At 38.3% G+C, this 26,671-nt stretch overlaps 1 protein-coding gene across 10 annotated transcripts in view; it reads left to right on the plus strand.

Moving 5' to 3' along the window:
- Positions 1 to 26,671, plus strand: part of Nbea (neurobeachin) — a 525,226-nt gene that overhangs the window by 328,688 nt on the left and 169,867 nt on the right. For all 10 annotated transcript variants that reach the window (XM_035451902.1, XM_035451904.1, XM_035451906.1 and 7 more), the window contains one exon: positions 8,089 to 8,232. In XM_035451902.1, coding sequence (XP_035307793.1) covers positions 8,089 to 8,232 — 144 coding nt within the window. The remainder of the gene's footprint in view (positions 1 to 8,088; positions 8,233 to 26,671) is intronic.

The following is a 26,671-nucleotide window of genomic DNA, read 5'->3' on the forward strand; positions in this document are numbered from 1 at the left end:
CAAAATCCTAATCTAAATAATTATACATCACCTTAACTTCATGGCTAGTCAAAGTTCTATTGAGGGACATCAATACTAAAATACATAAAGAGTTGGTGTGATAAATATTCTTCTGAAAAGCATAGAATACAGTTTTCTGAATTGACTGTTAGATTAGTATATTAACATTTCCTAGTTATATTTAAATCCACTTAACTGCAGTAACATTTTCTTGTACCTTTTTAACTCCATTTTTCTGCTTAAAAATGCTGTTTATGATTATCCCCTTTGCTGGTCTGCTCTAAAAAATATTGCTTACATATGAATATTTTGAATTAGGAATAAATGAAATTCTGTTTTTGCTGTCAGAACCAAATTGTGAAAATGTATTACATGTCTTTGAAAATCAGTATACTCTATTAGCAGGCCTGTCAATATAAAAAGTGCCTCCCATTTCCACCTCCTGCTCTAATAACCTGTGTTACTCTCAGGCAGTCCACATAATCAGAGTATATTGTCAGCTTACTGGGGTTGGGGAAGCATGAAATGAAAATCGCGTTAATATTGATCCAATTCTTTTACTTGCAAGTGTCCTTGATGTCCTTTTCCACTGAGCAATAACTGTTGGTGTTGGGTAGCCATTTTCTTCTTTCTTTCTTAAATTCTAGTCAGTGGTTACAAGCATAACTAATCTGAGTAAGGGTTTAGCACTTTGAATAATTTCTTGGTACACTCAATCTTAATTAATACACAGATTGCTAATACTAAATGTTAACTACACACCAACAACATTTTCCTTCAGCTGTTTATAGGACAGCCTACCTAAAGGAATAAGGGATGTCTGCACATTCCTCCTTGGTAGAAACACAAAGGATGCACTGCTCCCATTGTATGCAAGGGAATGGTGTATCATCAGTAGTGGTTCAAGTCCAGGTGCCATTTTTGAATCTTTTATTTTATGAAAGCATATATAATATCTATTTGTGGTCACTCACTAAACTCTGTGCAGTAGTAATGAATTGTAGTGGGAATGGTGTTTAGAGCTTCTTTATCTGGACAGAAACACTGCACCTAAAGGAAGGAGCATGAAGTTTGATCTTGCAGCTTTTACATCTGACTTATTAAACTTACCCAGTAATCACTCTGGACAGAAACACTGCACCTAAAGGAAGGAGCATGAAGTTTGATCTTGCAGCTTTTACATCTGACTTATTAAACTTACCCAGTAATCACTCTGCCTTTATATATGAAGGTGTTGAAATAACCCAGAGAAATTGTCTGTTTGAGTGTAAACAGCCTGTTTCACTTGTGGGGATATTTTTCCAGAGAAGTTTATGCAGATGGGATGAAGCTTCTGGGGGATTGATCACATATAAAAAGAGAGTAATGTACTTCAGGATTCCAGTCTCTTTAGTGTGGAGTTTTCACCATTGGTATTTTCCTGGATTTTTTCTGTTTTTTTTTCTTCCTTTCTTATCCTTTCTTCTTTCTCCCATTCTCTTAGTATTCTATTCAGACAATGGTTCAGTTAAAAATAAACTTTCCTTTTATATCTCCATCTTAAGGAGGAAATATATGTTCTATGTTTAAAATGAAACTCTAAAATAATATCTAAAATCTAAATAACTTAGAAGGGGAATATTTACTTGCTAGTAGGTGACTGTTATGGAGAATTTCCACATAGTGCCTTTAGCTTTCATCTCACACATTCTCTAACTCAAGAGTGAGAGTTGGGAGCAGCACGATTCTCTGAGATAAAAAACAATCCTTCATCCTTTGCTATCTAATATTCAGAACTATATGGTGCTCAGAAGTGGACTAACACATACATGGCATCACATGAGATCTTGTAACTGCACCTAATTAGATGAAAGGTGCATTAATTTTGACCTCTTTTTCTTTGGGTGGCAGTTAAATAATACTGTGTAGACCTACAAAAAGCACCATCCTGTAAAGGTATTTGTTGCTCTGACTTGAATTTTGATGACAAGAAATAATCTCTCTTTTAACATTTCCCAAAATGTCCATATTATTGGTGCTTTTACTTAAAGAAGTATTTAAGTTTGAAGATTAATCACAGTATTTTATCTGACCTATATTAGGGTGGTTTGTCAAACACATTGAACAACATAAAAAATATTGTGAAATGATTCATATTACAAATAATTTCTCTTTTGAAAAGAATGCCCCCCTGTGAAGCTAATTTCTAGACGTCTACAAACATTAGAATTTTCCAAGCATACATTTAGGCAAAGTTAAAATTATTTTAACTAAATTTTCACTGGTCCAGCATCCCTCCAAAGACCTCCTTCAAAAGATGGGAAAGTACTATGTTAAACTTGTTTTTATTGAGAAATCATAAGGTCTTTTCCTTCAGATAACCAAGATTTGACACATTCATTTTGTTACAAAATTTCTAAACTTATCAGATATGTTGATGTGGTGCTGGGCCCGGTAGCACATGCATGATCCAAGGAAGGCCAGATACTGTACTTGGAATATCACTATTTCAAGGTTGACCAGGCCTTCCCCGTTATCTCAAGGATAGCTTTGGCAACTTTGTGAGATCCTCTATCAAAATGTTTCAAAAGAACAAAGAAAAGGGGACTGGTAATACAGTTTTAGAGCACTTCCCTAGCATGAATGAGGCCCTAAATCAAAGCCTTTGACCCCAAAATATGATAATGATGATGATTATTATTATGATAAAAATAAAAAACAAAGATGATGTATAGCTTGTTTAATAATAACTTAATGAATGCAATGAATAAATTGGTACTGGGGGAAGAGTATTTAAATGCCAGCCTTCTGAACTGTGTTCTGTTTCACAAGAACTTAACAGCACATGAGCTGCATATTCTTTTTTGTTCAGGAAGCATCTATTTAGACTAGATGAGGGTTCATTGTGCTTTGTAATAATTATGAGCAGACTCCTTGCATAACATAGTGAAAGGAAGTCTCCCATAAAGCAAAGGGCACTGATGTTGGCCCAGCAGTGCACTTAGGACTTCAGAATCAGGCTGATATTATTTTAGGTTTATGGCCCTCACATTTGCCTACTTTATTTTCTCCCCTTGTATAAATCCAGTAATATACGTTCAAAATGCATAAGCAACCAATATCTAATCTTAATTTTGCAGTAATACCTTGAGACTTAGGTTGGAAAAATGCTCATTGTTTCTTTTACACTGATTGGAATTTAAAGAAAAGAAATTGGTGTGGACTTTTTAAAATGTTTATGATGGGTATAAAATGAAAAAATAAAGAACAATAAATCATAAAGTCCAATTTCCATTATGGATAAACCAATACATACAAAGAATAGTAAATTAAGCCACAGTGTATAAGAGAATTAGTGGATGAGTTACAACAATATTATTTTCATATGCTTTCTCAACAAACATTTGTTTACTCAATGCCTGAGATAGAAGTTAAGTTCCACTAAGAAAGTGAGGATGGAGATGAATGATAGAACACTTGCCTTGAAAGTTCATGACCCTGGGTTATGTCCCAAGTAGCACACCAGAACTTATCGAAGGGGAGAGAAATGGCATTAAGAAAGTCTCCAACTAAAACATTTCAAAATAAATGATAATATATTAAACCTATGTCTAAAAAATAAGTTTGACATTAGGAGATAAGCCAGATGGACAAAGAACTCAACTGTGAGTCTTAAAGGACTTAATTGCTAAGCCATCTCTTCAGTCCTATGGCAGCTGCTCTTTTTTAGTGTCTGCGGTTAACTGTAGCATAATCCCTTAAATGAAAATAAATAATTGTATTTTCATTTATTGTATTTGTTTAGCAATAAAATATAATGTAATGACAACAAACTAATTGCTAGATCTTGATTTTTTAAAAGACAGTGATAGTATTAACTGAAGCAAGTATGCCCACTCTGTCAATGTATTTTAATTTAGGATTATTTAAGACAATAAAACTGGCATATAGTAGCAATGCTGGAGACATTTTAGTTCTCCTTTCACTTCACTTTTAGAAGATACTTTGTCAGAAAAGATGATTTAGCTCAGTGATCTAGGGCTTGCTAGCATACATGACTCTCTGCATTCAATCCCCAGCAAGGCAAAAAAGAGGGGTGGGTAGGAATTATTTAACTAATTAGCTTAATTAGAATATGTTTGGATTCTCATGGTTTCCCGTTACTAAGAGAGACTTATGAAGGAAGAAAGTCTTCAGGGCTTCACTGTGTCTCTATAACTATGAATAAGTCAATGGAGAATGCTTTCTTGTGTTTATAAAACATGATAGGAAATGAAAACAAATCTAATTTTGCATTTGACTTCATTCATCCACAAGTCTGTAGTACTTTTTTCTTCTGAATCTTTACATTTCCATGCCATTTTCATAGTTTCTTGGGAGATAATCATCCCTGTCTCTCCTGTCTAGTTTTACTCATTTTTTTGTGGTTGCCATTTCACGTCTGTGGTGCTCCAGTGGTTTGTGGCATTTGCTAGTTAATTTCTTGATGAATGGCTAAAGAGGCCAAGAAGTGCATTCAGTTCAACATGTCTTCTAAGACAGATGATCTCAAATAAATTCTTCTCTCAATCAGATTTTGATTTGTTAGGTGATAAACCAATTCTTTCTAAGGACAGTGTTTACAAGCCTTGTAATGAGACAGCCCTCTGAGACCTTACCTCCTTTTGCTGTAATGTTGATGGATGAAACTCTAATTCATAAAGGATATTGTGATTGAAAAGCACCTTTAAATCTTGTATACTCTAATCTAGACAAATGTTTGTTTCAGTTCCACAAAACTGGTAAGTTCACTGGGCGACAAGCTGGTAACACTTCAGTGAGATTGGTCAGCTCTGTGTGTAGATACCAATTCCTTTAGCAAATTTCATGAAAATACTTAAATATTTTCTGCTTCAGAGTTGGAAAAGATCAGACAAATCTTTATACATTTCCAATATCCTCCTTCTACTTCATGTTCTTTATAGGCAGATTTTATCGTTTTAATGTAGAGTCACATAAAGCTGCTCTATTGCCTTTTACATGGTAGTGATAGAAGGAAGAACTTGCTTATTAGCCTGACCAAAACTTAATGGGCATGTTACCTTAATGCAAATACCTGGGCTCCATTTTACATAAATTAGCACAAATTAGTGAGGTTCTGGGGCGTTTGGGGAAGTTTTGATTTAGAGATATCCAGAGATGACTCCTGTGCCTCAGTTCAACCATTGGGGATTTCTTAGTGCTTGTTATGAGGCAGTGTGCTAAGTGTGGGGTGATACAGAGACAGATATGTGATTCCAGCCATCAAAGGGTCTGTGGAGGTCAATATGCAAGCAAATGCCAAGTACTTCAGCTAGAAGATTTACGAGGTGTGGGGAGAGTAAAAGGAAAAGAGTTGACAAGTCATGAGAAGGGAATGGATTTAAACCTGAACTTCAGCTGGTTTCATGTGCACCTACTGACTGCCAGACCCTTATGCTGCAGAGGAGACAAAATAGCATAATGCAGAGGGCGTGGTCATAAGAGATCCTGCCTTCAATATGTATCCAAATATCAGCTGTGACAGCATACAGGTTATCTAGGACAGATGTCTGAAGGAAAAGAATTGTGAAGGGCAACTAGAAAAGGAAAAAAGGAATACCCGTGGCATTGGGCATAACATCAACACGAATCAAGAGGGATGTGAGAACATGGCATATTCCAGAAGCTATCCTTGATCCAGTACTGCTGTGGATCTGTGGGAAGAGGTCACAATGTGAGGCTGGCAATGAGAGGCTAAGACGATTTGGTCAGTTGTGCTAAGGAGTCTAGGTTTTACCCTACAGTGTAAGTCTTGCTCAGAGTGTTGATTACAAAACAAATGAAACATACTTGTAAGGAGGCATGGGTGAAAACCTCCTTACCAGATAATCACTGAAAGTAGTGCAGTGGCCAGAACTACACGAGATGAATCCTCAGTCTTTCACCGAAGCAAGGGGAAGGAGAAACAAGCTGGTTAGCTCAGCCAGGGAATGCATGAATACTGTTAAGCAGGTGAGAGAGTCCCAAGTTGTTTATCATTGCATTTGCATCTTTTGTTCAAGGAAGCAAACTCAAAGTTTCTCTGATTAAGTTACTGCTCAACTAGCAAAGCGATTGAAACTATTACTCACCCTCAGACATTCCTGTTGTTTGGGGTTTGTAATGGGATATGAGTCTGAATTATGCCCAGCCTCTGTCCTTCATCTTGTATTCTAGAAATAAAAATCAACCATGAACCAGTGAAAAATTACCCCCATGTAACCCATGTATAGTCTCTAGTGAGGTGTTGGTTTTGCAATAGCAGTATTTGTCTCAACTTTTTCTGAGCACCCTAGGTCACTGTGTAGATAGCTGCACTTCGTGTTCACCGTGCTCTGTAAGGGCTGTTGCCCCAGAGGACTTGAGTGGCAGCATGTCCCTACAGCTAGGGGCACTTTTCAGTGGTTCTAATATAGCTGTCCTCTTCAACATGTGTTTTTATTTTTTGTGGCCTTTGAATCAGTTTGTATTTAGCAGGCAAAATTGGTGTCCCAATATACCAAAAAGAAAAACCACTCTGTCTCAAAAAAAATAAATCAATAAATAAGGAAAGAAAGAAAAGAAAAGAAAAAAGAAAAGCTACATAGGACAGGAAGCAGGAACAAAGGGTTGAGAATAGGCTCGCATGCTGTTTCCCAGTGCAAATTTTACAGCACCTAGATGTGCTACAAGGAAGGCAATTGAGTAACAGAAGCATTGATCCATTATTGGAAGGTCAACTGACCAAATAAATGTACTGTAAATTGCATCAGGAGAACATTGGGCCAGAGCTGTGACTTGTCATGGGAGCAACATTATCACAGAACCTGGCACCAAGAACAGCAGCACAGCACCACTACATAGGACTGATTTCCAGGAAAATACTCTACATGCAACATCCTGCTAGTCAGTGCTGTCTTTCAAGCCTGCACCAGATGCTGCAAATAGAGCACAATATTTTCCTTCGGATTGAACTTCAAGGGATACAGACAAGATTGTCCATGTTCGGCATGGCATGCCTTAAACTGAAATGGTATGAAATAGAGATTTTCTTACGTGGATTAGTTAATATTTCCATGTATGAGTCCAATTTATTTGCAGTTTTAACAATTTTATATTGGCACTACCCAAAGCAGGTGTTTGAGAATGTGGAAATGCTTGTCAAGCATTCAATTTGGATATGTGAACTAACATTGCTCCTCTAGAATAAAACCAACTTAACTTTTTGTATGTTCTTTGTAATTCAGCCCTTATTAGTATGTCTTTTGTTTTCTGAGACAGGTCTCTAGATAGCCCTACATATCCTGGAACTCACTATGTGAGTTATGTTAATGTTAGTTAATAATGGTTTCCAATTGTTTTGTATACCAAATCAGGATATAATCCATTTCTATTTCATTGGTAAAGGAACCACTTTATGCAGTAGTCCACTTGACCATCATTTTACCTTCACCTCCTTGTACTGTAGCTCAGTTGACACCATTTCTTTACTCAGAAGTGAACAGTTTGCCACTTTCTTTATACCTATTTCATCAACTTTCAAAAACTAACTGATTAGCTAATTACTTAATTCACACAATATGGTTATATGAATAAATTTTTAAATTGAACAAATCAGAAAGCTGAATTTGAAGGGAAATGTAGATATTTTATAGAGCATACATTATTCTAGAGTTACAAGGACTGGGCCTGATAGAGTAGGCCTGCAATCCCTGCTACTCTGGGCTTGCTCAAGAAAATCACAAGTTCAAGGTCAGTCTTCAAAAGTCAGAGAGACCTGTCTCAAATAGTAGAAATGGCTGTGGGTAAAATCAGGGACAGAGCATTGTAAAGAAAATAGAAGGGTGGATTGTAGGACCATGGTAGGCCAGTAGCTTGCTCCCACTACTTCTTCATCTATAAAGCAAGGGATAAATCTCCAACTTTTCTTAAAGAAATCCAGCCAGACAAGATAAACAAGTATTTTAAAATGTTCTATAGTTGTAAAGAAATAGCAAACATAGCATATAGTAAAGAAAATGTTGTATTTAATGTTCACTAAGTGCAAATGCATTCACAGTAAATTAACTGCTATTTTGCTTGTGTGTGTAGGCACTGAAGAAGATGTAGTGAAGTCCAAGAAAGCATTCAGAAGCCAAGCAATTGTAAACCAGAACTCAGAGACTGAGCTTATGTTGGAAGGAGATGATGATGCAGTCAGCCTGCTCCAGGAGAAGGAAATCGACAACCTTGCAGGTATGTGTTAATAAGCTTCTGCTTGTTGTATGGAATACATAAACCCACTGACCTCCAACTCTATCTTCTGGTGAAGAAATGAGTGCCAGTCATTTTCATGGTGCTTATTCATATGAATGTTGATAATTTAATGTGCCTCATTCTCTGGTATTGAACCAGGACTTCGAGCAAGTGTGCTTTACTGGCAAATAAGCAGCAGCACACATGTGCAATGAGGAACAGTGCTTTAGATGGGAAAATAATTCTGAATACAAATCTTTACCAAAAACTGCGGCTGCCGCTTGGAGATAGGATAGGATAATGAATCCCTTGACTTCTGTGCCTCTAACCTGCCAACAGCCTTGAAAAGTGGGTGCTTCAGCAAGGTGAGCACATGATTTTCCAGCCCCTGCAGGATGAATGATTTGGAATGTTTTGCTCCTATTTTACTCTGCCCTCAAACTGCTAAATCCCTGTTACTAACAGTTAACTTCCTTTGTCCCACCCTCAAATTCTCTTTGTCCTGCTGCCTGTCTGAAGTCATTGAGAACAGAATCTGCCATGGCCTGATTGGGTGTGGATCATCTAATAACCTTTAATGTCTGATAGAAGCAGGTCAGAAAGGGATGAATACAACTTGGGCCCAGGCTTAGAGCATGCTTTGAGTCCAAGAACCAGACTGTGAGGTTATACCCTATCTAGAGCCAGGCTGAATATGGTAATACATTGCCATCTCAGGAGGACCTCAAGTTCAAACACAACTTGGGATATGCAATGAAATTCAATCTCAAACAAATGACAACAAAACCACCCTGGTTCATAGTCTCAACCTCCAATTGAGCTTAAACCTCAATTTGTTGTCAGCCTGTACAACACCGGAGTTCAAGGTAGCAGTGGAACAGTGGGCTTCTGTGCATCTTTCTAATTACAGTACTGCACTTGTTTCCAGGAGCTTGCTTACTGAAAGTAATATGGTATAGCTCTATAAAGGCCTATAGTGATGTATTCCTACAGGCAGGGAGGTGTTATTAGTCATTGCATAGGGGAGACAGACTCCATGCTCCCACTTCTGGAGGCTACACGAAGTAAGGTTATTCTGGTGCTAGATCCTGAAAATGCCTATTACTACATTTCTGTATCATGAAAACTATTTTCCCTACTTCAAAAAATCTATTAACTGTTTCCTGAATGTGAAATGCTGTCTCCAATTCCTAAGTCAATGTTCAAATGTTAGTTTTGGAAATGAAGACAGACAAAAGTTTTTACTAAGTTTGACAGCAGGTGTGACTCTTTTCCTGGACTCATTCCTACTTTTGAGGTCATACAAAACTCACATGTTATGTCTGACCTGCCTTTTCCTCATTCACCTGTACTAACATCCATATTTTGCCATTATATACTTTAGTTTCTATTACCTGGTACTTTTTTTTTTATCAAAATAGCTGATTCAAGTTTGATTAATCTCTTGAAGCTTATATTAAATCTGCTAACTATTAATATTAATCTGCCAATCACACAATCTACCAAACTGTAGTAGCTCTCTTGTGTCTCTGTCCTTTAATGGTAGCTAACTTTTAATTTCTGATCATAAACATAGCAGTGAAAGCATTAAGGTTGGACTCTGATGATCCCTTGCCTAGTCCTTGGTGTTCCTCTTTAAAACAGTAGCCGAAAGTGTCGCCTGCAGCCTTGAATAAAGGAGAAAGGGAGTGAGAGGTGAGTGTTCCATAGAAGTCAAAGAAAAAGGCAGAAATAGTGTACAGGATTTACAGGAGTGTGTTTGTTTTGTAAATGCTGAGTTCATTATTTATCTTCACTGTCATGATGGCATTGCCACACAAAATCCATTTCCAGAAGTTAACTGTAGCTCAGGATCCCTAAATGTAATGAAAACAACTATTAATAACATACAAATGGGTAACACTTTTGCGCTAAGAAATAATTGTCTGTCTCAGACAGTAAATTTTTTAAAAACAATGTTTTTGTTTTGTTTTGTTTTTTTGGTTTCTGTCTTTCAAGACAGAGTTTCTCTATGTAGCCCTAGCTGTCCTAGAACTCGTTCTGTAGACTAGGCTGAACTCACAGACAGCCTTCTGCCTCTGCCGCCCTAGTGCTAGGATTAAAGGTGTGTATCACCACCATCCAGCTAATAATACATTTTGTTCTTTTAGCTTTCTTTTTACTTAATCTTTGTTGTCTTTTACACCATGCATCCCAATCCCACCCATCCCCCCAAAATAAAAATAAAACAAAATAAAATTTAAAAGGAAAATAAAGGACAATCTAGTTATGGAAGCTGCAGTGGACACGGTGAGTCATGCAGTAAACCCTTCTATCCATACATTTTTACATACAGGTGTTTATCCCAAATAATCACTGGTCTGGCTCTAGGCCACTGGTCTCTGCTCCACCATCTATACTAGGCCCTTAACTGGGACTCTTCCTGGACATCCCATTGCTTCCCTATTTTGTGGAGATCCTGCAAGCCTGGGTCCTCAGGACTGACTACACCCCCACACAGTGTTCCAGCCGATCAAAGATCAGATCGGGTGAATATTGGGGTGGGCCAACACATAACCCTGATTCTGGGCCTTGGTAGTTGCAGGGTTGGTCAGCACATCAGCTCTCCCCTGTCTTAGCCACCAAAAAGTGAGCTCTCCAGCATTTCTCTGGCCAGTTCACCCCTTGTAGCAATGAGCACTGGGTGGGGTCAGTCTCAGACTTTCAAGTGCTCAGGTTCTGCTCTCCTACACCTATACCTTCAGGGCCAAATCTACTGTGTTGCCCAGGGGAGGTACAGGGACCACTCTCCAGAGTGCTGCAACTGATAAGGGGCAGGGACAGCTCTCCCACCCTTATAACCTCAGGACCAACTCTTCTACCTGTCTCAGTTGTTGATGGGGTGGGAAGGGAACTCTGTTTAACCCATGATGCCACATAACAGATGAATAATGGGTTCAGCTCTCCCATGCTCACAACTTTTGGGCCGACTCACCCACATCTCTGCCAACAGGCTTCGCTCTGTTGTGCTGCCCAGGTAAGGTGCAGGGTCCACCTTCCCAAGTATTGCAGATGGTAAGGTGGGGAGGGTCAGCTCTCTTGCCTACCACAGGTGGCAGGGACAAAGGAGGAGAGGGCATCTTTCCCTTGCCCTTACCACCACATGACAGATGAGGGGTGTGTGGCCAGTTGTCTCACTCTCACACACCAGGGCTAATCTCACCTGCACTTCTGTCAACAAGGTCAGGTCTACTGTACTGCCCAGGTTAGGAACAAGGCTCACTTTTCTTAGTGCTACAGATGGTGAGGGTCTGCTCCCTTCTCTGTTGCAGGCAGTGAGGGACAAGGGATTAGAATAATGTGTTTCTTATTCCTAAATCTTTATCAGACATTTCCTGATAGTGCTGTACTGCCTAAAGAGAACTTCACCATTACAGGAGACAAGTCCAAGTTAAAAAGCAAAGGGACCTGAGAATCTACCTGTGTGTGTGTGTGTGTGTGGTATTGATATCATCTCATATTCATTTGGTGTCTCAGAAAGCATTCTATAAAGTCCCCATTGTCTGTTTACAGCTCAAAAATGAAATGACAGTGTTTCATTTCTTAATTTAACTCAGAGGTATGTCCACACATTATTTATATAAGAAGTATAACATTGGGGCTGGAGAGATGGCTTAGTAGTTAAGAGCACTTGCTGCTCTTCCAGAGGACCCAGGTTCAATTTCCAGCACCCACATGGCAGCTCACAACTGTCTGTGTGTAACTCCAGTTCAGGTGATCCAACACCCTCAAACAGACTGTACCAGCAAAACACCAATGCACATGAAATAAAAATATCTTTTAATTTAAAAGAAGTATAGCATCACCATACACAAGTAACTAGATAACCTTAACCTGCTTGTGGGCAGAGTCCATTGTCCTCTTCTTACAAAATGCTGCTTTGCTGACAGAGGCACGGCTAAGGAGACAGCACCACAGTCTTCACACATAGCTATAAAATCAGGGCCCTTTCCTTGTCACCCCATCTTACCACATTCCAGCACATTAATACTTAGAAGTCTGTGAATATGCATAGTAACGAGCTTTAATGGTAGTCTATATGTTGCCTAGCTCCATTTTAGTGGGGTTTTTTCATCTATTTCTTTAAGAATGCTTTTAAAAAGCAGTTTTACTTGAATGTTGGCTGTTTGTCATGTTTTCTTTATTATTTGGTACTTTTTGCTTGTAATAGAAATAAAATGTTCATAAAGTTCTGTAGCTTCAATGTCACATGATTTTCTTTTTCATTTTTAGTTTCCTTTCCTCCCAAGCTGTTCATCTCAAGAGGCAAGTTAATGTGTGTGACTACTAATCACTCCGCTTACTATATTTGTAGCAAGCCCCTAATAGGATTTTAATATAGAAGTCTGCCAATCAACTAAGTAATTATTATATTATTAACATCTAATCTAATTTATTTTAATTGCTGTTTTAGTTCATAGTGATCCACCAAAGTGAATTAGCCCTAAGATTCCATATGTGCCTAAATATTTCATCTTACTAATTACATTTTACTTGAAATACTGAAATAAATTAGTATAAGCTAACTGAATTTAATATAAGATAGCAATTTGAAATTTTGAAATTTAACGAGTTGTTTCTTCCAAAATTTCAAGTAATAAACAGAAATTAAAGATTAACTCAAATTTATGTGAGTAGACAGGGAGATGATTGCATTCAACTGATAAAATGCCAACCGACTTGTACAATGTGTTTCATTTCTTTTAAAAAGACTATTACATTGGGCTGGGGAGATACTTAAAAGAACTTTCTACTTTTAGAGTGGACCTGGGTCTGGTTCCCAGCACCCATATGGGCAGCTCACAGCCATCTGTAACTCCAATTCCAGTGGATCTCACACCCTCTTCTGGCACCCAGAGGCACTGTGATGTCATGCACATACTACATGCAGGCACATACACATAAAATAGAAATAAATCTTTAAGAAGAGACTCGAATATGCTGAGTGACAGTAGAAATATTTTACATAACCAAATTGAAATTCCTTTATTGTTATTTCCAGAATTTGGTATTACAAATTTGGGGAATTCTACTGAATTTAATGACTGTAATGATGTTTTATTATCAGTTCTTTGAGTAGTAATAATTTTACCTATTGTTGTCTACACAATAGGTAAACACACATTTAATGTCTAGTATATGAGATTTTCCATACACCTAATGCTCAAACTTTTTTCCTTTTTTCGCTAGAAATATTATTTGTTTCTCTCCATTCTACAACCTCTCTGTGAGAAACCAAGCTCCTCACTTCACAATAAGAGAACTAGAAATTCACTGTAGCAAAAGTGAGGCTGACCATCTTCTTAACTTGCAAAGTTGGGCATCAGTCTATTGTGGCAGGCATACTGACTGAACACAGAGAACAGTTTATAAATAGGATCTAATGCATGCCCCTTCCTCCCTCATTTGAATAATTAGGAGGGATAATCTTAACTTGTCATCTAAGTCCTTTCCCGTGTCACTAAAACAGTTTTATTTTATTCAACAAAAAACATGTATGGGTTCATATCTACATTTTACAGTATGTTTAAGTTTATCAGATATATGAACTTGCAAGCAAGCTAGGCTTTTAGGAATACTTTCATCTAAATTCTGAGTCTGGGTAAGGGGATAACTTAGCAGTGTCGGGAGAGTCAGGAATAACTAGACTAGCAGGCGTTCACAAGGTCAGGTGTTTTCTGCTCATTTGCAGCTGGATTTTTATAAGCTGGCTTGATGCACCTTTTAAAATGAACCATCAGAGTTCTTCTTATATTCCTATCTCCTGTTAGATAGAACCCTTCTCAATTTTAGGGCCATTTAAAATACTATTTACTGGCTACTCTTTTAAGTCCTTTAAATTTTTTGACATTTTTTGGGAAATGTTGGTTAACTACATCACAAACCAGTAGTAAATTGATATATATGCAATATAAAAATGATTTTAACATATTCACATTTGCACAACCATCTCCACAATCAGAATATTCTATTGCCTTTAAATGAAGCTTTGTGTTCCTTGGCTGTCCTCCCTGTGTTTATCTATTTTCCCCTGCATTCTTAAGCAACCACCGATCTCCATTCTGCCTCCACATTTTCTGTCCTGTGCATTCTCTATCTGTGGACTTACGCAGTCTTTTGTGTCTATCTTTCTCTTAGTTCTGGGTTGTTGGGGATGGCCCATGGTGGAGCATATATGTCCTTTCTGTAAGGACTGTCCCCTTGAACACAGATTGCATTATCTTGTATGTTTGCTGGTTGGTAGATATTTGGGTTCTTTCACCTTTGGGCTGTCTTTAATGATGCTTCTCTGAATACTTTTATGTAAAGTTTTATGTAAACATGACATCTTATTTCTGAGGGTTTCTGGCTTAAATAGTAACTCTGCTTGCTGTTTAATAACAGTCTGGTGCCAGACACTCACCAAAAAGGCTGTGCCATTATACAATGCATTGGCAGTTTTCAAATCCCTGTCTTCACAATTTGTTACCTGGAGTTCACATAAAACCCCTAACTGAAGATGTCTTTCCTCTCACACCATAGTCCTGAAAGGCTTTTCATTGCCTTGTAACCATGAGGAAATCTCTCTTTACTTACAAGACTCTTACTGAACCTTTGGTAAAGTTTAGTAGCTAGGAGAACCAAGACTTTTGACAAATGAATTTATTCTTCTAAAAGGTAAAGCTAATTTTAAGTTATTGAAATGATATTGGGGCTTGAATTTAAGATACATGTTCATGAAAACAAAGTATTCAGTTCATCTCTCAGCTCTTCCATAGGGAACCCCCCCTTTTGTGTTAAAAATCAATATATCCTACTTACAATTTCCCCTTCCTCTACTCCTCCCATCCCTGCCTTTCCTCCCATCTGAATCCACTCCCTTTATTTCTCTCATAAGACAAGAACAGGCTTCTTAGAGATAACAACAAAGCATAAAAAAATAAAATGTAATAAAATAAAACAAACAATCTCATCAAAGTTGGACAAGGCAACCCAATAGAAGGAAAAAAAGCCCAAGAGAAGGCACAAGAATGAGAGTCACTCATTCACATACTCAGGAGTCCCACAAAAATACTAAACTGAAAGCTACATTATATATGTGGAGGACCTGGTGGAGGGTTGTGCAGAACCTGTGCTTGCTTTCAGTCTCTGAGTTCATATGAGCTTTGCTCAGTTGGTTTAGAGGACCTTGTTCTCCTGGTATCCTCCATCCTCTCTGGCTCTTACACTCTTTCTGCCTCCTGAGTTCCCTGAGCCCTGAGGGGAAGAATTTGATGAAGACATCCATTTAGAGCTGGGTGTTCCAAGATCACTTTCTATCCCTCCCTTCCTATTTCTCTTCCTCCTCCCTCTCTCCCTGTCTCTCTGTGTAATATCTGCCTTGGGTCCCTGTACTGGTTCTCATTTGCTGCAGAAGGAAGCTCCTCTGATGATAGTTGAACCCTTATGATCCATTGATCTATGAATATAGCAGAATGTCATTAGCAGTTATTTTATTGTACAGAGAGATAGAGAGAGAGAGAGAGAGAGAGAGAGAGAGAGAGAGAGAGAGAGAGAGAGAAAGAGAGAGAGAGAGAGAGACCAGTAGTTTTTGGGTTTACCCTAGGTCCTTGAGCTATCAAATCTCTGGTTTGTGGTTACCCAAGCAGTGTCTGGTATGGATTCCATCACATAGAGTAGGCCCTAAATCAAACCAGGTACTTGTTGGTTACTTCTACACACTTTGTGCTACCATTGCCCTAGCATATTTTTCAAGCAAGGACAGATTGTAGATCAAAGGTCTGTGGCTGAATTGGTGGTAATATTTCTCTTTGTGTAGCCTGTAAAGTACCTTTCCATACCAAAAACTTGTGGAATGTAGTGCTGAAGCTTCTTTGTAGGCACCAGCTCAACGTCTCCATGTATAATGATTTGTCTAGGTGTTGTCTTCAGCAATGGAGCCTTGCTGTCAGTTTGTAGAAAGCAAACCACAGTCTTGGCAACAGCCTGGGTTATTTAGGTATTCCCAGGAAGACTTTGACCACCAACTCAATTGGATGTAACACAGTCCCTATACTGGAAACTACCTTTGGTGACAAGAGATGACCAGTTGGGATTTTGTCTTCATCATTATTTGCAGACTTCTCTAGGATCTCCTTCATGTATGTTAGGTTTCCACTGCACTAGGTTTCCATACCGCCTCTCATTTTAGCTGTCTTTCCCTGAATTCCCTGCCTTAATCCCATCTTCTCTCCCCATCCTGTTTCTTCTCCCCCATCACCACCCCCAGTCAACCCATAAAAGTCTATTCTATTTTTCTGTCCCAGGGAGATCCATGTGCCTCACCCCATTCTTTCCTCCTTTTATGTAACCTCTTTGGGTCTGTAGATTGTAACTTGATTATCACTTATTTAGCAGCTCATATCTATATATACATGAACACATACTGCATTTATCTTTATGGGCGTGGATTACCTCACTCAGGATGATTTTTTTTCTAGTTCTGCCCATTTGCCTGAAATTTTCATGATGTCATTTTTTCTTCAGTAATTTATGACCATTTTATTCTTTAATTTTTAAAATTTATTCTTCACTGGTACATTACATCCTTACTGCATTTTCCCCTCCCTCTACTCCTCCCAGTTCCTCCCTCCCCTCTCCCCCAGATCTACTCCTCTTGTTTCCCTTCAGAAAAGGGCATGCCTCACAGCATAACAAGTTACAATAAGACTAGGCACAAACTATGGACAAGGCAACCCAATAGGAGGGAAAGGGTCTCAAGACCAGAAAAAAAGAGTCAGAGCTACCATGCCCCATTCCCACTGTTAGGAGTCCCATAAGAACACCACACTATACAACCATAACATATATGCAGAGAACCTAGCACAGCCCCATTCAGACTCTGTGGGCCCCGTGATGTTCTCATGGTGTCCTCGACCACTCTTGTTCCTACAATCCTTTATCCTTAACTTCTGCAAGGTTTCCTGAGCTCCACCTAATGTTTGGCTGTGGGTCTCTGCATCTACTCTTATCAATTGCTGGATGAAGTCTCTCTGATATTGATTGCTCTATACACCAATCTATTCTTCTGACTGGTGTGGCCTGCATGCTATCATTTTTTAACAGCTTAGTAATACTCCATTGTGTAAATATCAAGCATTGATCCATTCTTCTATTGAGGAACATCTAGGTTGTTTCCAACTTCTGGCTTTTTTAATAGAGCAGCAATAAACATGGCTGAGCCAGTGTCCTTATAAAGTAAGATAAAGCTTCCTTTGGGTAAATGACCAAGAGTGGTGTGGCTGGATCTTGAGATAAATCTGTTCTCATCTTTTTGTTCATTTGGGTCTTTTCTATTTCCTTTTAGTTAATCTGATAAGGGTTTATCAATCTTACTGATTTTCTCAAAGAACCAACTCTTTGTTTCATTGATTCTTTATATTCGCTTTGCTTCTATTTCCTTGACTTTTGGCCCTGAGTTTGATTATTTCTTTCCATCTATTCCTTTTGGGTATAGTTTCTTCTTTTTGTTCTAGAGTTTTCAGATATTCTGTTAAGTTGGTAGTATGAGATCTCCCCAGTGTTTTTCTGCAGGAATTTAGTGCTATGAACTTGCCTCTTAGAACTGCCTTCATTGTGCCCCATAAGTTTAGACATGTTATGTATTCATTTTCATTAAATTCTAGAAATTGTTTTACATTTTTTTCTTGGCTTATTTTTCATCCAGTTGAAAATGTTTGATTTCTATGAGTTTGTAAGCTTTCTGTTGTTTATTTTGTTGATATCTAGGCTTAATCCATGGTGGTTTGATAGGATGCAAGGAGTAATTTCAATTTTCCTATATCTGTTGAGACTTGCTTGGGCTTGAGAGATGGTTCAGCTATTAAAGGTTAGGATTACAACCAAAAATATAAGAGACTTGCCTTGTATGTGGTCAGTCTTCAAGAAAGTCTCTGTGAGGTGCAGAAAAGAAGGTATATTATTCTGTGCGTGGGTTAAATGTTCTATAAATATCTGTTAGATTCATTTGGTTTATAAAGTCTCTTAGTTCTAGTATTTCATTATTTAATTTTTGTCTGGATGACCTGTGTATTGGTTATAGTGGGGTATTGAAGTCTCCCACTATCAGTGTGTGAGGGTCAACATGTGATTAAAGTTGTAGTAGTGTTTATTTTATAAACTTGGGTGCCTTGTGTTTAGGGCCTAGATGTTATGAATTGAAATGTCATCTTTGTGAAGTTTTCATTGATGAATATGTAGTGTTTTTCCCTATCTCTTCTGATTAGTTTTGGTTTGAAGTCTATTTGTATGGTATTAAAATGCCTCCATGAGCTTGCTTCTTGGGTCCATTTACTTGGAATACCCTTTCCCAACCCTTAAGCTGGGGTAATGTCTACCCTTGATATTGAGGTGTGTTTCTTGGATAGAACAGAAGAGTGGAGCCTGTTTTTAACATCCATTCTTTTAGCTTGTGTCTTTTTATTTGGGGAATTGAGACCACGGACTGATATTAAGAAATATGAAAGACCAATCATTGTTTTGTTGGTGATGGTGGTCCCCTAGCAACAACAATTGAAAGTTTTGCTTGGTTTAGCAGTCTGGACTGAAGTCTGTAGGTTTCTTAGAGTCTGCTGCACAGACCCTTCTGGCTTTTCAAGCCTAGACCATTCTTCTGGCTTTTCAGTCTCTACTGAGAGATGTAGTCAGGTGTAATTTTACTAGATCTGCCTTCACTTGTTACTTGAGCTTTTTTCCCTTGCAGCTTTCTTTGTTCTATGTGCTTAGTATTTTATTATGTGCCGAGGGAACTTTCTCTTCTGGTCTAATATGTTTGTTGATCTGTATATTTCTTGTACCTTTATAGGCATCTCCTTCTTTAGGTTAGGAAAATTTTCTTCTGTCAATTTGTTAAAATTACTTTCTGGGCCTTTGAGCTGAGAATCTTCTCCTTCTTCTATTCCTAATATTCTTAGGTTTGTTTTTTTCCATAGTGTCCCAGATTTATTGAGTATTTTGTATCAGGAATATTTTATATTTAACATTTTCTTTAACCAATGTATCTATTTCTTCTAACATGTCTTCAATGCCTTTTCTCTTCCACCTCTTGTATTCTGTTGGTGAAGTTTGCCTCTGTAGTTCCTGTTGGAATTCTTACATTTCTCATTTCCAGAATTCCCTCAGTTTGGGTTTTTTTTTATTGATTCTACTTTTATTTTCAGGTCTTGCAGATTATTCATTTTCCTTACACTGTGTTTTCCTGGATTTCTGTAAGGGATTTTATTCATTTCTTCCCAGTGTGTGTTTGTGTTTTCCTGGATTTCTTGAAGATGATTTATCCACCTCCTCTTTAAGGACCTCTATCATCTTCACACAGGCTGTTTTAAGGTGTTTTTTTTTGGGGGGGGGCTTCAGCTACACTGGACTTTTCAGGGCCTGCTGGGGTAGGGTTGCTGAGCTCTAGTGTAGATGTATTGTCCTGGCTGTTGTGTTTTTATGCTGGTGTCCAGGCATCTGGATTTGAGATGATTATAGGTCTAGGTGCTTATATCTGGCTTTGTCTTTGTTGGGTGGGTGTTTTGTTCCTTGGTTTATGTTTTCTGTCTGGATCTTAGGAGAATGTGATGGCTGTGTGTTACCTGGTAGGATCTTTTCTGTGGACCTGTTAGGTGTGTCCACTGGGGATTTCAGATAAAATGTGTTTCTGAGTATTGGGACCTGACACTTAGAAATGGGGATAGGCTAGGGGTCTGAAGAGGTTCAAACCAGAAAGCAGAGTGTTCTACCAGGATCTCCTTATATAGTCTCCTTGGAATAGGGGTATAGAGTGAAGAGTGGTCACCCAGAAGGTCTGCTATATATCTAGGGATGAGACTGAAAGACTGGATCTGGTGTAGCCGAAGAGAGTGGAATATCCACAGTCAGCCTAGCTGCTTCCCTGGTAGGAGTGGTCTGTGGGATAGCAGAGGGTGCCTGCTGGTGTTAGGGGCTAGGCAAGGCTAAAGTGATGAGTGGGGAGAGAGAGGTTAGGAGGGGAAGGCCTGTGGGATCCATAGGATATGTGGACAGTGGGGAGAGGAAGGCTGCAACAGGTGTTCTGTTGCAGAGCTAAGGATGAGACTGGGGGATTGGATTTGGAGGAGAGGAGAGAGAGGAGAAGGTCTTCCTTTAAGATTGCCTGTTTCCCTGGCCTGCTTAGCTGGTGTGTTCACAGGGAATGTCTACTGGAGTTGGAGGCTGGGATAATGAAATGAGTTGGGGTAACAAAGGTTGGAGAAGAAAATATTTGTGTTCATCTGGGAATGGTGTCAGAGAGGAAGGAGAGACCACAAAAGGTGTTCTGCCTTTTGTGGGGAGGAGACTGAGGAATTGGATCTGGAGGAGCAGGAGAGATGAAGATCTTCAATCAGCCTACCTGCTTTCTGGTAGGGAAACTTCAAGCCATCTCATCTTCTCTCCATTCTAACTTCTGCTAATTATGTTTTCATTAACTGAATGTCTCTTAGGTTTCTCATTTATAAGGTCAAGATAGCAATGTTGCTCTCAGTTAAGAAAGGTCCCTTTATTGCATGGAAAGTGTGTTCTATAACCAACTTATTAGAATGGTACTTTAAATACATTTTCAAAAGAACAGTTAGAATTTTTAAATAGCAGTGCTGGGACAAGAATTTTACAATGTAAGTCAGACTTTTTACATGGATTTTTTTTCAAAGTAAGAGGCTTATAATCCTTTATACAAGTACTTGTTCACACACCCCTTTCTCTTACAACAACTGAAATTCAGAAAACATGAATTCTGTGAGTAAAAATAAGAATGCACCTAGTAGGGTATATGCTGGATCCCATAACCTCCCTCCTTCTCTCCAGAAACAAGTTCTGTGTTTATTTAGTGTTCGTAACTACCACTGAACTAGAGAAATGGAGGCTGGGAAATAGGAAATACATGGGAAGACTAAGAAACTAAGACGTGGAAAATAAGATAAAGGAAACAACATAATGCTACAACCCAAGAGTTTTACGAGTTTTTTTTTTATTATTTCAAACAAATCAAAGTATCAGAAGCACAGATTTATTTAACTTTTGAGAGGAGCCAGGTAAAATGTAAAGAAAGGAAGACACTGTTATTCCACACTTGCATATCCCTCTGCCCCGGTCGCCCTCCCATGCTGTGCAGTTTCAGCATGAGAACAGAATGCATTTGCCTCTCATCAGCACACAAATAGTTAAGATTCTTCCCTATGTATTGTTATGTAATTTTAGTTATAGAGTCTCACTAGAGTTAATTTACCAATATTTGTATTCAGAGAAAGATGTCTCTTAGACATTCTGGATTCTGAATTTAATTCAGGACTCCCCCCACCCATTTTGAAAGGCATGTGTATTTCAAGGGAAATTTAATCCATATGTTCCTGACTCACACTTAACTCACACTTAACTCATCAAAACGTTGTTTAGTAAAAGCATTTGATGTTGGGAAAGCCTTACGAGACTTCCTAAGTCCTTTTTTTTTTCTTTCTCTTTGAATTAGGAAGTTGCCTTGCCAGTCATAAATAGTATACCCAAAGCGTTCACATTCAGTTTCAAACAATTCACCAGTCACTTAGAGATAATATTCATGTGCCCAGTTCTTACAAAAGCTAAAATATTTAACTTTATAACTGATATTTTTGTATTTGATACAGAGTTACAAAATAAAAGTTCCATCTTGAATACTTGGTGTTTGTTCTTTGATTCTTATCATTATTCTCAGAAAGTCAACAAGCCAATATTGATCTTCAGGCATTATATTGTAGCTGCAGTCCTATGTTCCCAAAAATATATGTTTTCCTCAACCATGAATTCTGTAGTCTATAAAACAGATTTAAACTACTCTTAATAGCAATAACAGTCCTGCTAACCTGACCATAAATTTGAAACTATAATAACAAAACACAATTTAACAGTGTCCATTATACATTATACATGCTTCAATTAGTATGTAAAATTCTCAAGTACATTTTATTTTAAGAATAAGCCATTCTTTGGTAAAGTGTCTTATAAACACCAATAGTAAGAACTTTTCTTCCTAATACATTGTTTTGATTGAAACATAGTTTTTTTTTTTTCCACTTCTTTCTCTGTATGTCAAATTTCTAAGAGTTTATCATCATACCACTAATCTGAAAAAATATGACAGTAATCACCTCACTTATTGTTAGACCATGGCTCTCTGTACATGAGGCAGAAAGCTTTCACACATTGCAAGTTTTAGAGAGACCATGAATGAAGATATTATTAAAAACTGCTTTCCATTGAACAGATCGTTCACACTAGCATCTTGGAGCAGAGGATTGATCTACATTGCAGACATGCCTCAATCTTCTCTTTGAGAGATATTAGCCATGTTGCAAAGCTTATGAGAAAGAGCACTTTCCCCTATTCACTTGGAGCAGTGCTGTACAAAGGATGAGCAGTCTTTCTGCAGCCTGATGGTGCTTTGAGCCATTTTTCTTCCTATAACTTAGTGCTGCATACAGAAGCTGGAGCCTATAGAAAGTCCATGGCCATAATCACTCAGCTTGGAGAACAAGAATTTTGATGTAAAGCAGAGTACAAACACTCCAGCAGAATATACTTTGTTGGTTCAGATAGTCTTGTGACAAGAGTCGGGGCTGGGGACATGATCAGAGGTTAACAGTCTTGCTGCCCCTCCAGAGAACCTGAGTTTGGTACACAGCAGCCACATTAGGGGACCTAACACTTTCATCTGGCCTCCCCAGGCACCTACTGGAACATTGCATACACTCATATAGACACATGGGTATGCATAATTTTTGTAAATTAATAAGATTAATTGATTTATAAATAAGGAAACAGATCTAGACATTTTTAACCTATAAAGAGGGGAGAATTTGAATGAATTTGCTGTCTAAATTGTTATTGTTTAGAATTTTTTCAGACAAAATATTCAGGCAATTTTTTATTCAGAAGTTACATTTTTTTCATTTTACATTACTAGCTTATCAACCAGCTAAAAACAGCCAAAGTACTCCTCCAGTTCAGCTTATATCAGGAATTCAAAGAGAAACTGAAAAGCAAACAGATAAATTCTGTATCTAAATTTGGATTTGCCTTTCTCTGAATAGAAATAGAGGAGTGGATGGGGGCAGAGGGGAGGTGAGAAGGGGACTGGATGAGAGGAGGGAGGAGGAAACTGGAGTCAAAATGTAAAATAAATAAAAATAGAAACACTAAAATAAAAATAAAATTGGATTTGAGAAGGTCCTGTCTTACCAATCAATATTTTCTGAGGAGAGTGTTGTAAATAAGTGTACATGTGGATGGGGACAGAATTAACATTTACTAAGAGAAGACATATTGTAGACTGAGAAGTAACAGTCTGTGGCTTAGAATGCACATTGAGTTTTAGAAGTTATGTTGCAGCAGTGGGAACACTGACCCACCAGCTCAGACTAAGAGACTTTGTTTCCAGGGATCTTTATTCATTTCCTCATAGCGCTCTGGGTTTTTTGTTGTTTGTTTTGTTTTGTTTTGTTTTTGAACCTTTCGGTTGGTTAATAAATAAGTGGGTTATTGCTATCTTTATTGTAAAGTAGATTTTAAAAACAAACGAGAATGGGGCCAGCACGATACCTCAGTGGATTTAAAAAGACGCTTGCCACCAGTCCTCACAACTTGAGTTCAGTCTCCAAAACCCACATCGTGAAAAATAAGAACCAATTCTCCACAAGCTGTCCTCTGTCCTCCACATGTGTACCATGAGATATACATGCGCATGAACAAATTCTGTAAGTGCTTTAAAAAGAGAATAGTTTACAATAGGAGATGTCCAGACTGCATTGTTGTAAAGGCAAGAGCTGGGAGGACATGTGGCCCTTAGCCACCATTTTCAGATCCTGACTACAATTTTATTCTAGATGGATGTGTTTCTCCAGCCAAATCAAATATAACTATTGAACATTTCCTAGATGTAAGCCATGATGCTACAAGGAATAAAGATACATGATAGGATCCCTGCTCTTGAGGACATATTGGGCCAGGTCTGTTGGATTTACAAGATTTTCAAAAGGATATTAATGATCTAAAGTTAGAAAGCAGAGTTCAGCTTGGAGTTCACAATTTAGAACACTGAGGTCACTAAGGAAATGGATAATACAGAGAGCAGAGAGCCTCAGACCAGCTGCAGAGCTCCAAGGAACAGCAGGCTTCCGGCCAGTGAAGAGAGCTGTCAGCAACACTGCAGAGACCAAGACAGCAGGACAGTCCTGTGCCATGGGTATCAAGGCCCTGCTTCAGCAATTTCAACCTGATGTTCCTTGGAACATAGATATTTTTAAAGCCACAAGCACAAGCAATCCCATAGGAAAGTATGTCTGAAAGATTCTAGTAAAATCAAAAGGTTACAATTTTGTTTCCTAACTCTTAGAACTTGTGCTTATTAACCATAGAACATTTCCTAAACACCCTGGCAACAAGCCAGGCATGACTATAGCTAGAGAACTGAACAGGAGAGAAAAACTGATGGTTAACCTCAGCAGACCTGTAGAGGGCACAGATAAGAAAGACAGCATCTGAGGTGGCAGGGGAGGGTGACATCAAGCACACAAGCAGAGAGAGCAGCTGACTGGCTAAGAAAGGAAGATGCAGTTCCAAGAAAATGGACAAAAGGAGATGAGGATAAATTGGGTACAGAAGTCTTCAGACAAAGGAAGACATCAAGACAAGTACAACATTTATTTTTTCTCCAAAATATGACTATTATAAACCAGGAGGGGTGCTTGTACAGCCGCAGTTCTCAATGTGTAAGTCACTACTTTTTTTTTGGGGGGGGACACATGCTGATATGCTGCATATCAGATACATCACAATTCTTAACAGTAGCAAAATTACAGTAATGAAGTAGTGATGAAATAATTTTATGGTTGGGGTCACCACAACATGAGGAACTGTATTAAAGGGCCTCCGCATTAGGAAAGTTGAGAACCAATGTTGCAGAGGATGACCTTTCCCGACAAGAGGCCTTCTCAAAGGGATATGTGCACCCTTCCCATAAAAAGGATCCAAACCACTGCTGTACACTGTGGTGTCTGATCTCTACTGCCATAATCTGAGCACATCTGATACCCAAAGCAGTGTGAGCTTTCTGTGTCATCTCCCACTGCTCCCTTTTCCTCATCCTGCTCTCCAGCCAAGCATGATTCAGGCTCATGCCATTTGCAGCTTTGTGTTCATCCCTAATATTCTCCCTTAAACTAACTACCTTTCATACCCATACATCACAACTCATGGAGTTGCCATTTCTGCAAATTCCATGTCAACTACCATCACCCTAGTGAAAATTGTTTCACTTCAAGGAATGTCCATAGGGTTCTTCTCTACATCATCTCTAGTAGGAGGCAGTACCCGTAAGGAAAATAACTTTAGCATCATGTATAAATCATACATCTGATGTGGAGTAGTTGAAGGACCCTTCTAAGCTACCTTCATTCTCATTTTCTCGTCTGTAGAATGAGAACAATATCAGTAGCTGACACACAGGATTATTGATACGCAGGATTATTGAAAGGAATAAATAAAATTCATCTGCTGTGCTTTATACAATCATCAGTGGAGTCCTTCTCTCTATGACATAATTATTCATACACATTTCTTTTTTATTTTACCCCATATTTTTGCCCCATAAAGGTCCTTTTTTATGAAATCCATGGCTTATACATTACTATATTCCCCTTAGATCCCAAATGAATACAACACACAGTCATTACTTTTTGTTGATTGCATAAATAAACGAATGCTGAGTCAAATGCCTCTGCATCTAATTTCCGAACAAATTGTATGCTAAGAAAAATGTGGCAGTTATAAAGATATGGCATTTTGATGAATAATATATATGGGGTATAACTAGAATAATTGAGTACAATTCCCATTAGATTTTAGTGTATTTTTTTATTTTTATTTTCTCCAGAATTCACTCTCTTATCCTTTTAAAGAACAATTTGAAATAAAACATAAAAAATATTATCTTGTATTTTAAGTGACTTTTACTGTTACATACAAATGAAACAATGGCATGTATCACTTTCTGTATTCTATTCCATAAGTGCAAAGTGCACTCTGTGAGACAGCTTTGTGTTCAGTGAGGAAAAGATGCCTATCTTCAGGTTCCTTATATAAACTAGAAGAACAGATCAGCATGTTCATGAGAGCTGCAACAAAAATGTGCCAGGGGCCCTGGGAATAGGAAGGCTGGCTAGCATGAGCCCAACCTAGAGTTTAGAGTCCTAACCCTCCTGCACATGTAGATCTAAATCACACCCTCTGGGTTATTCACCCATCTAGTATAATAGGAAGTTACTCTTCCCAGATACAAAATGACATCCTGATGCTATAAAAGAGTCCTAATTCCAGAAGACGAAAGATGTCTCCCATATGTCGAACTAGATGT

The sequence above is a fragment of the Cricetulus griseus genome (assembly GCF_003668045.3).
Source record: "Cricetulus griseus strain 17A/GY chromosome 1 unlocalized genomic scaffold, alternate assembly CriGri-PICRH-1.0 chr1_0, whole genome shotgun sequence".
NCBI classification, from domain to species: domain Eukaryota; kingdom Metazoa; phylum Chordata; class Mammalia; order Rodentia; family Cricetidae; genus Cricetulus; species Cricetulus griseus.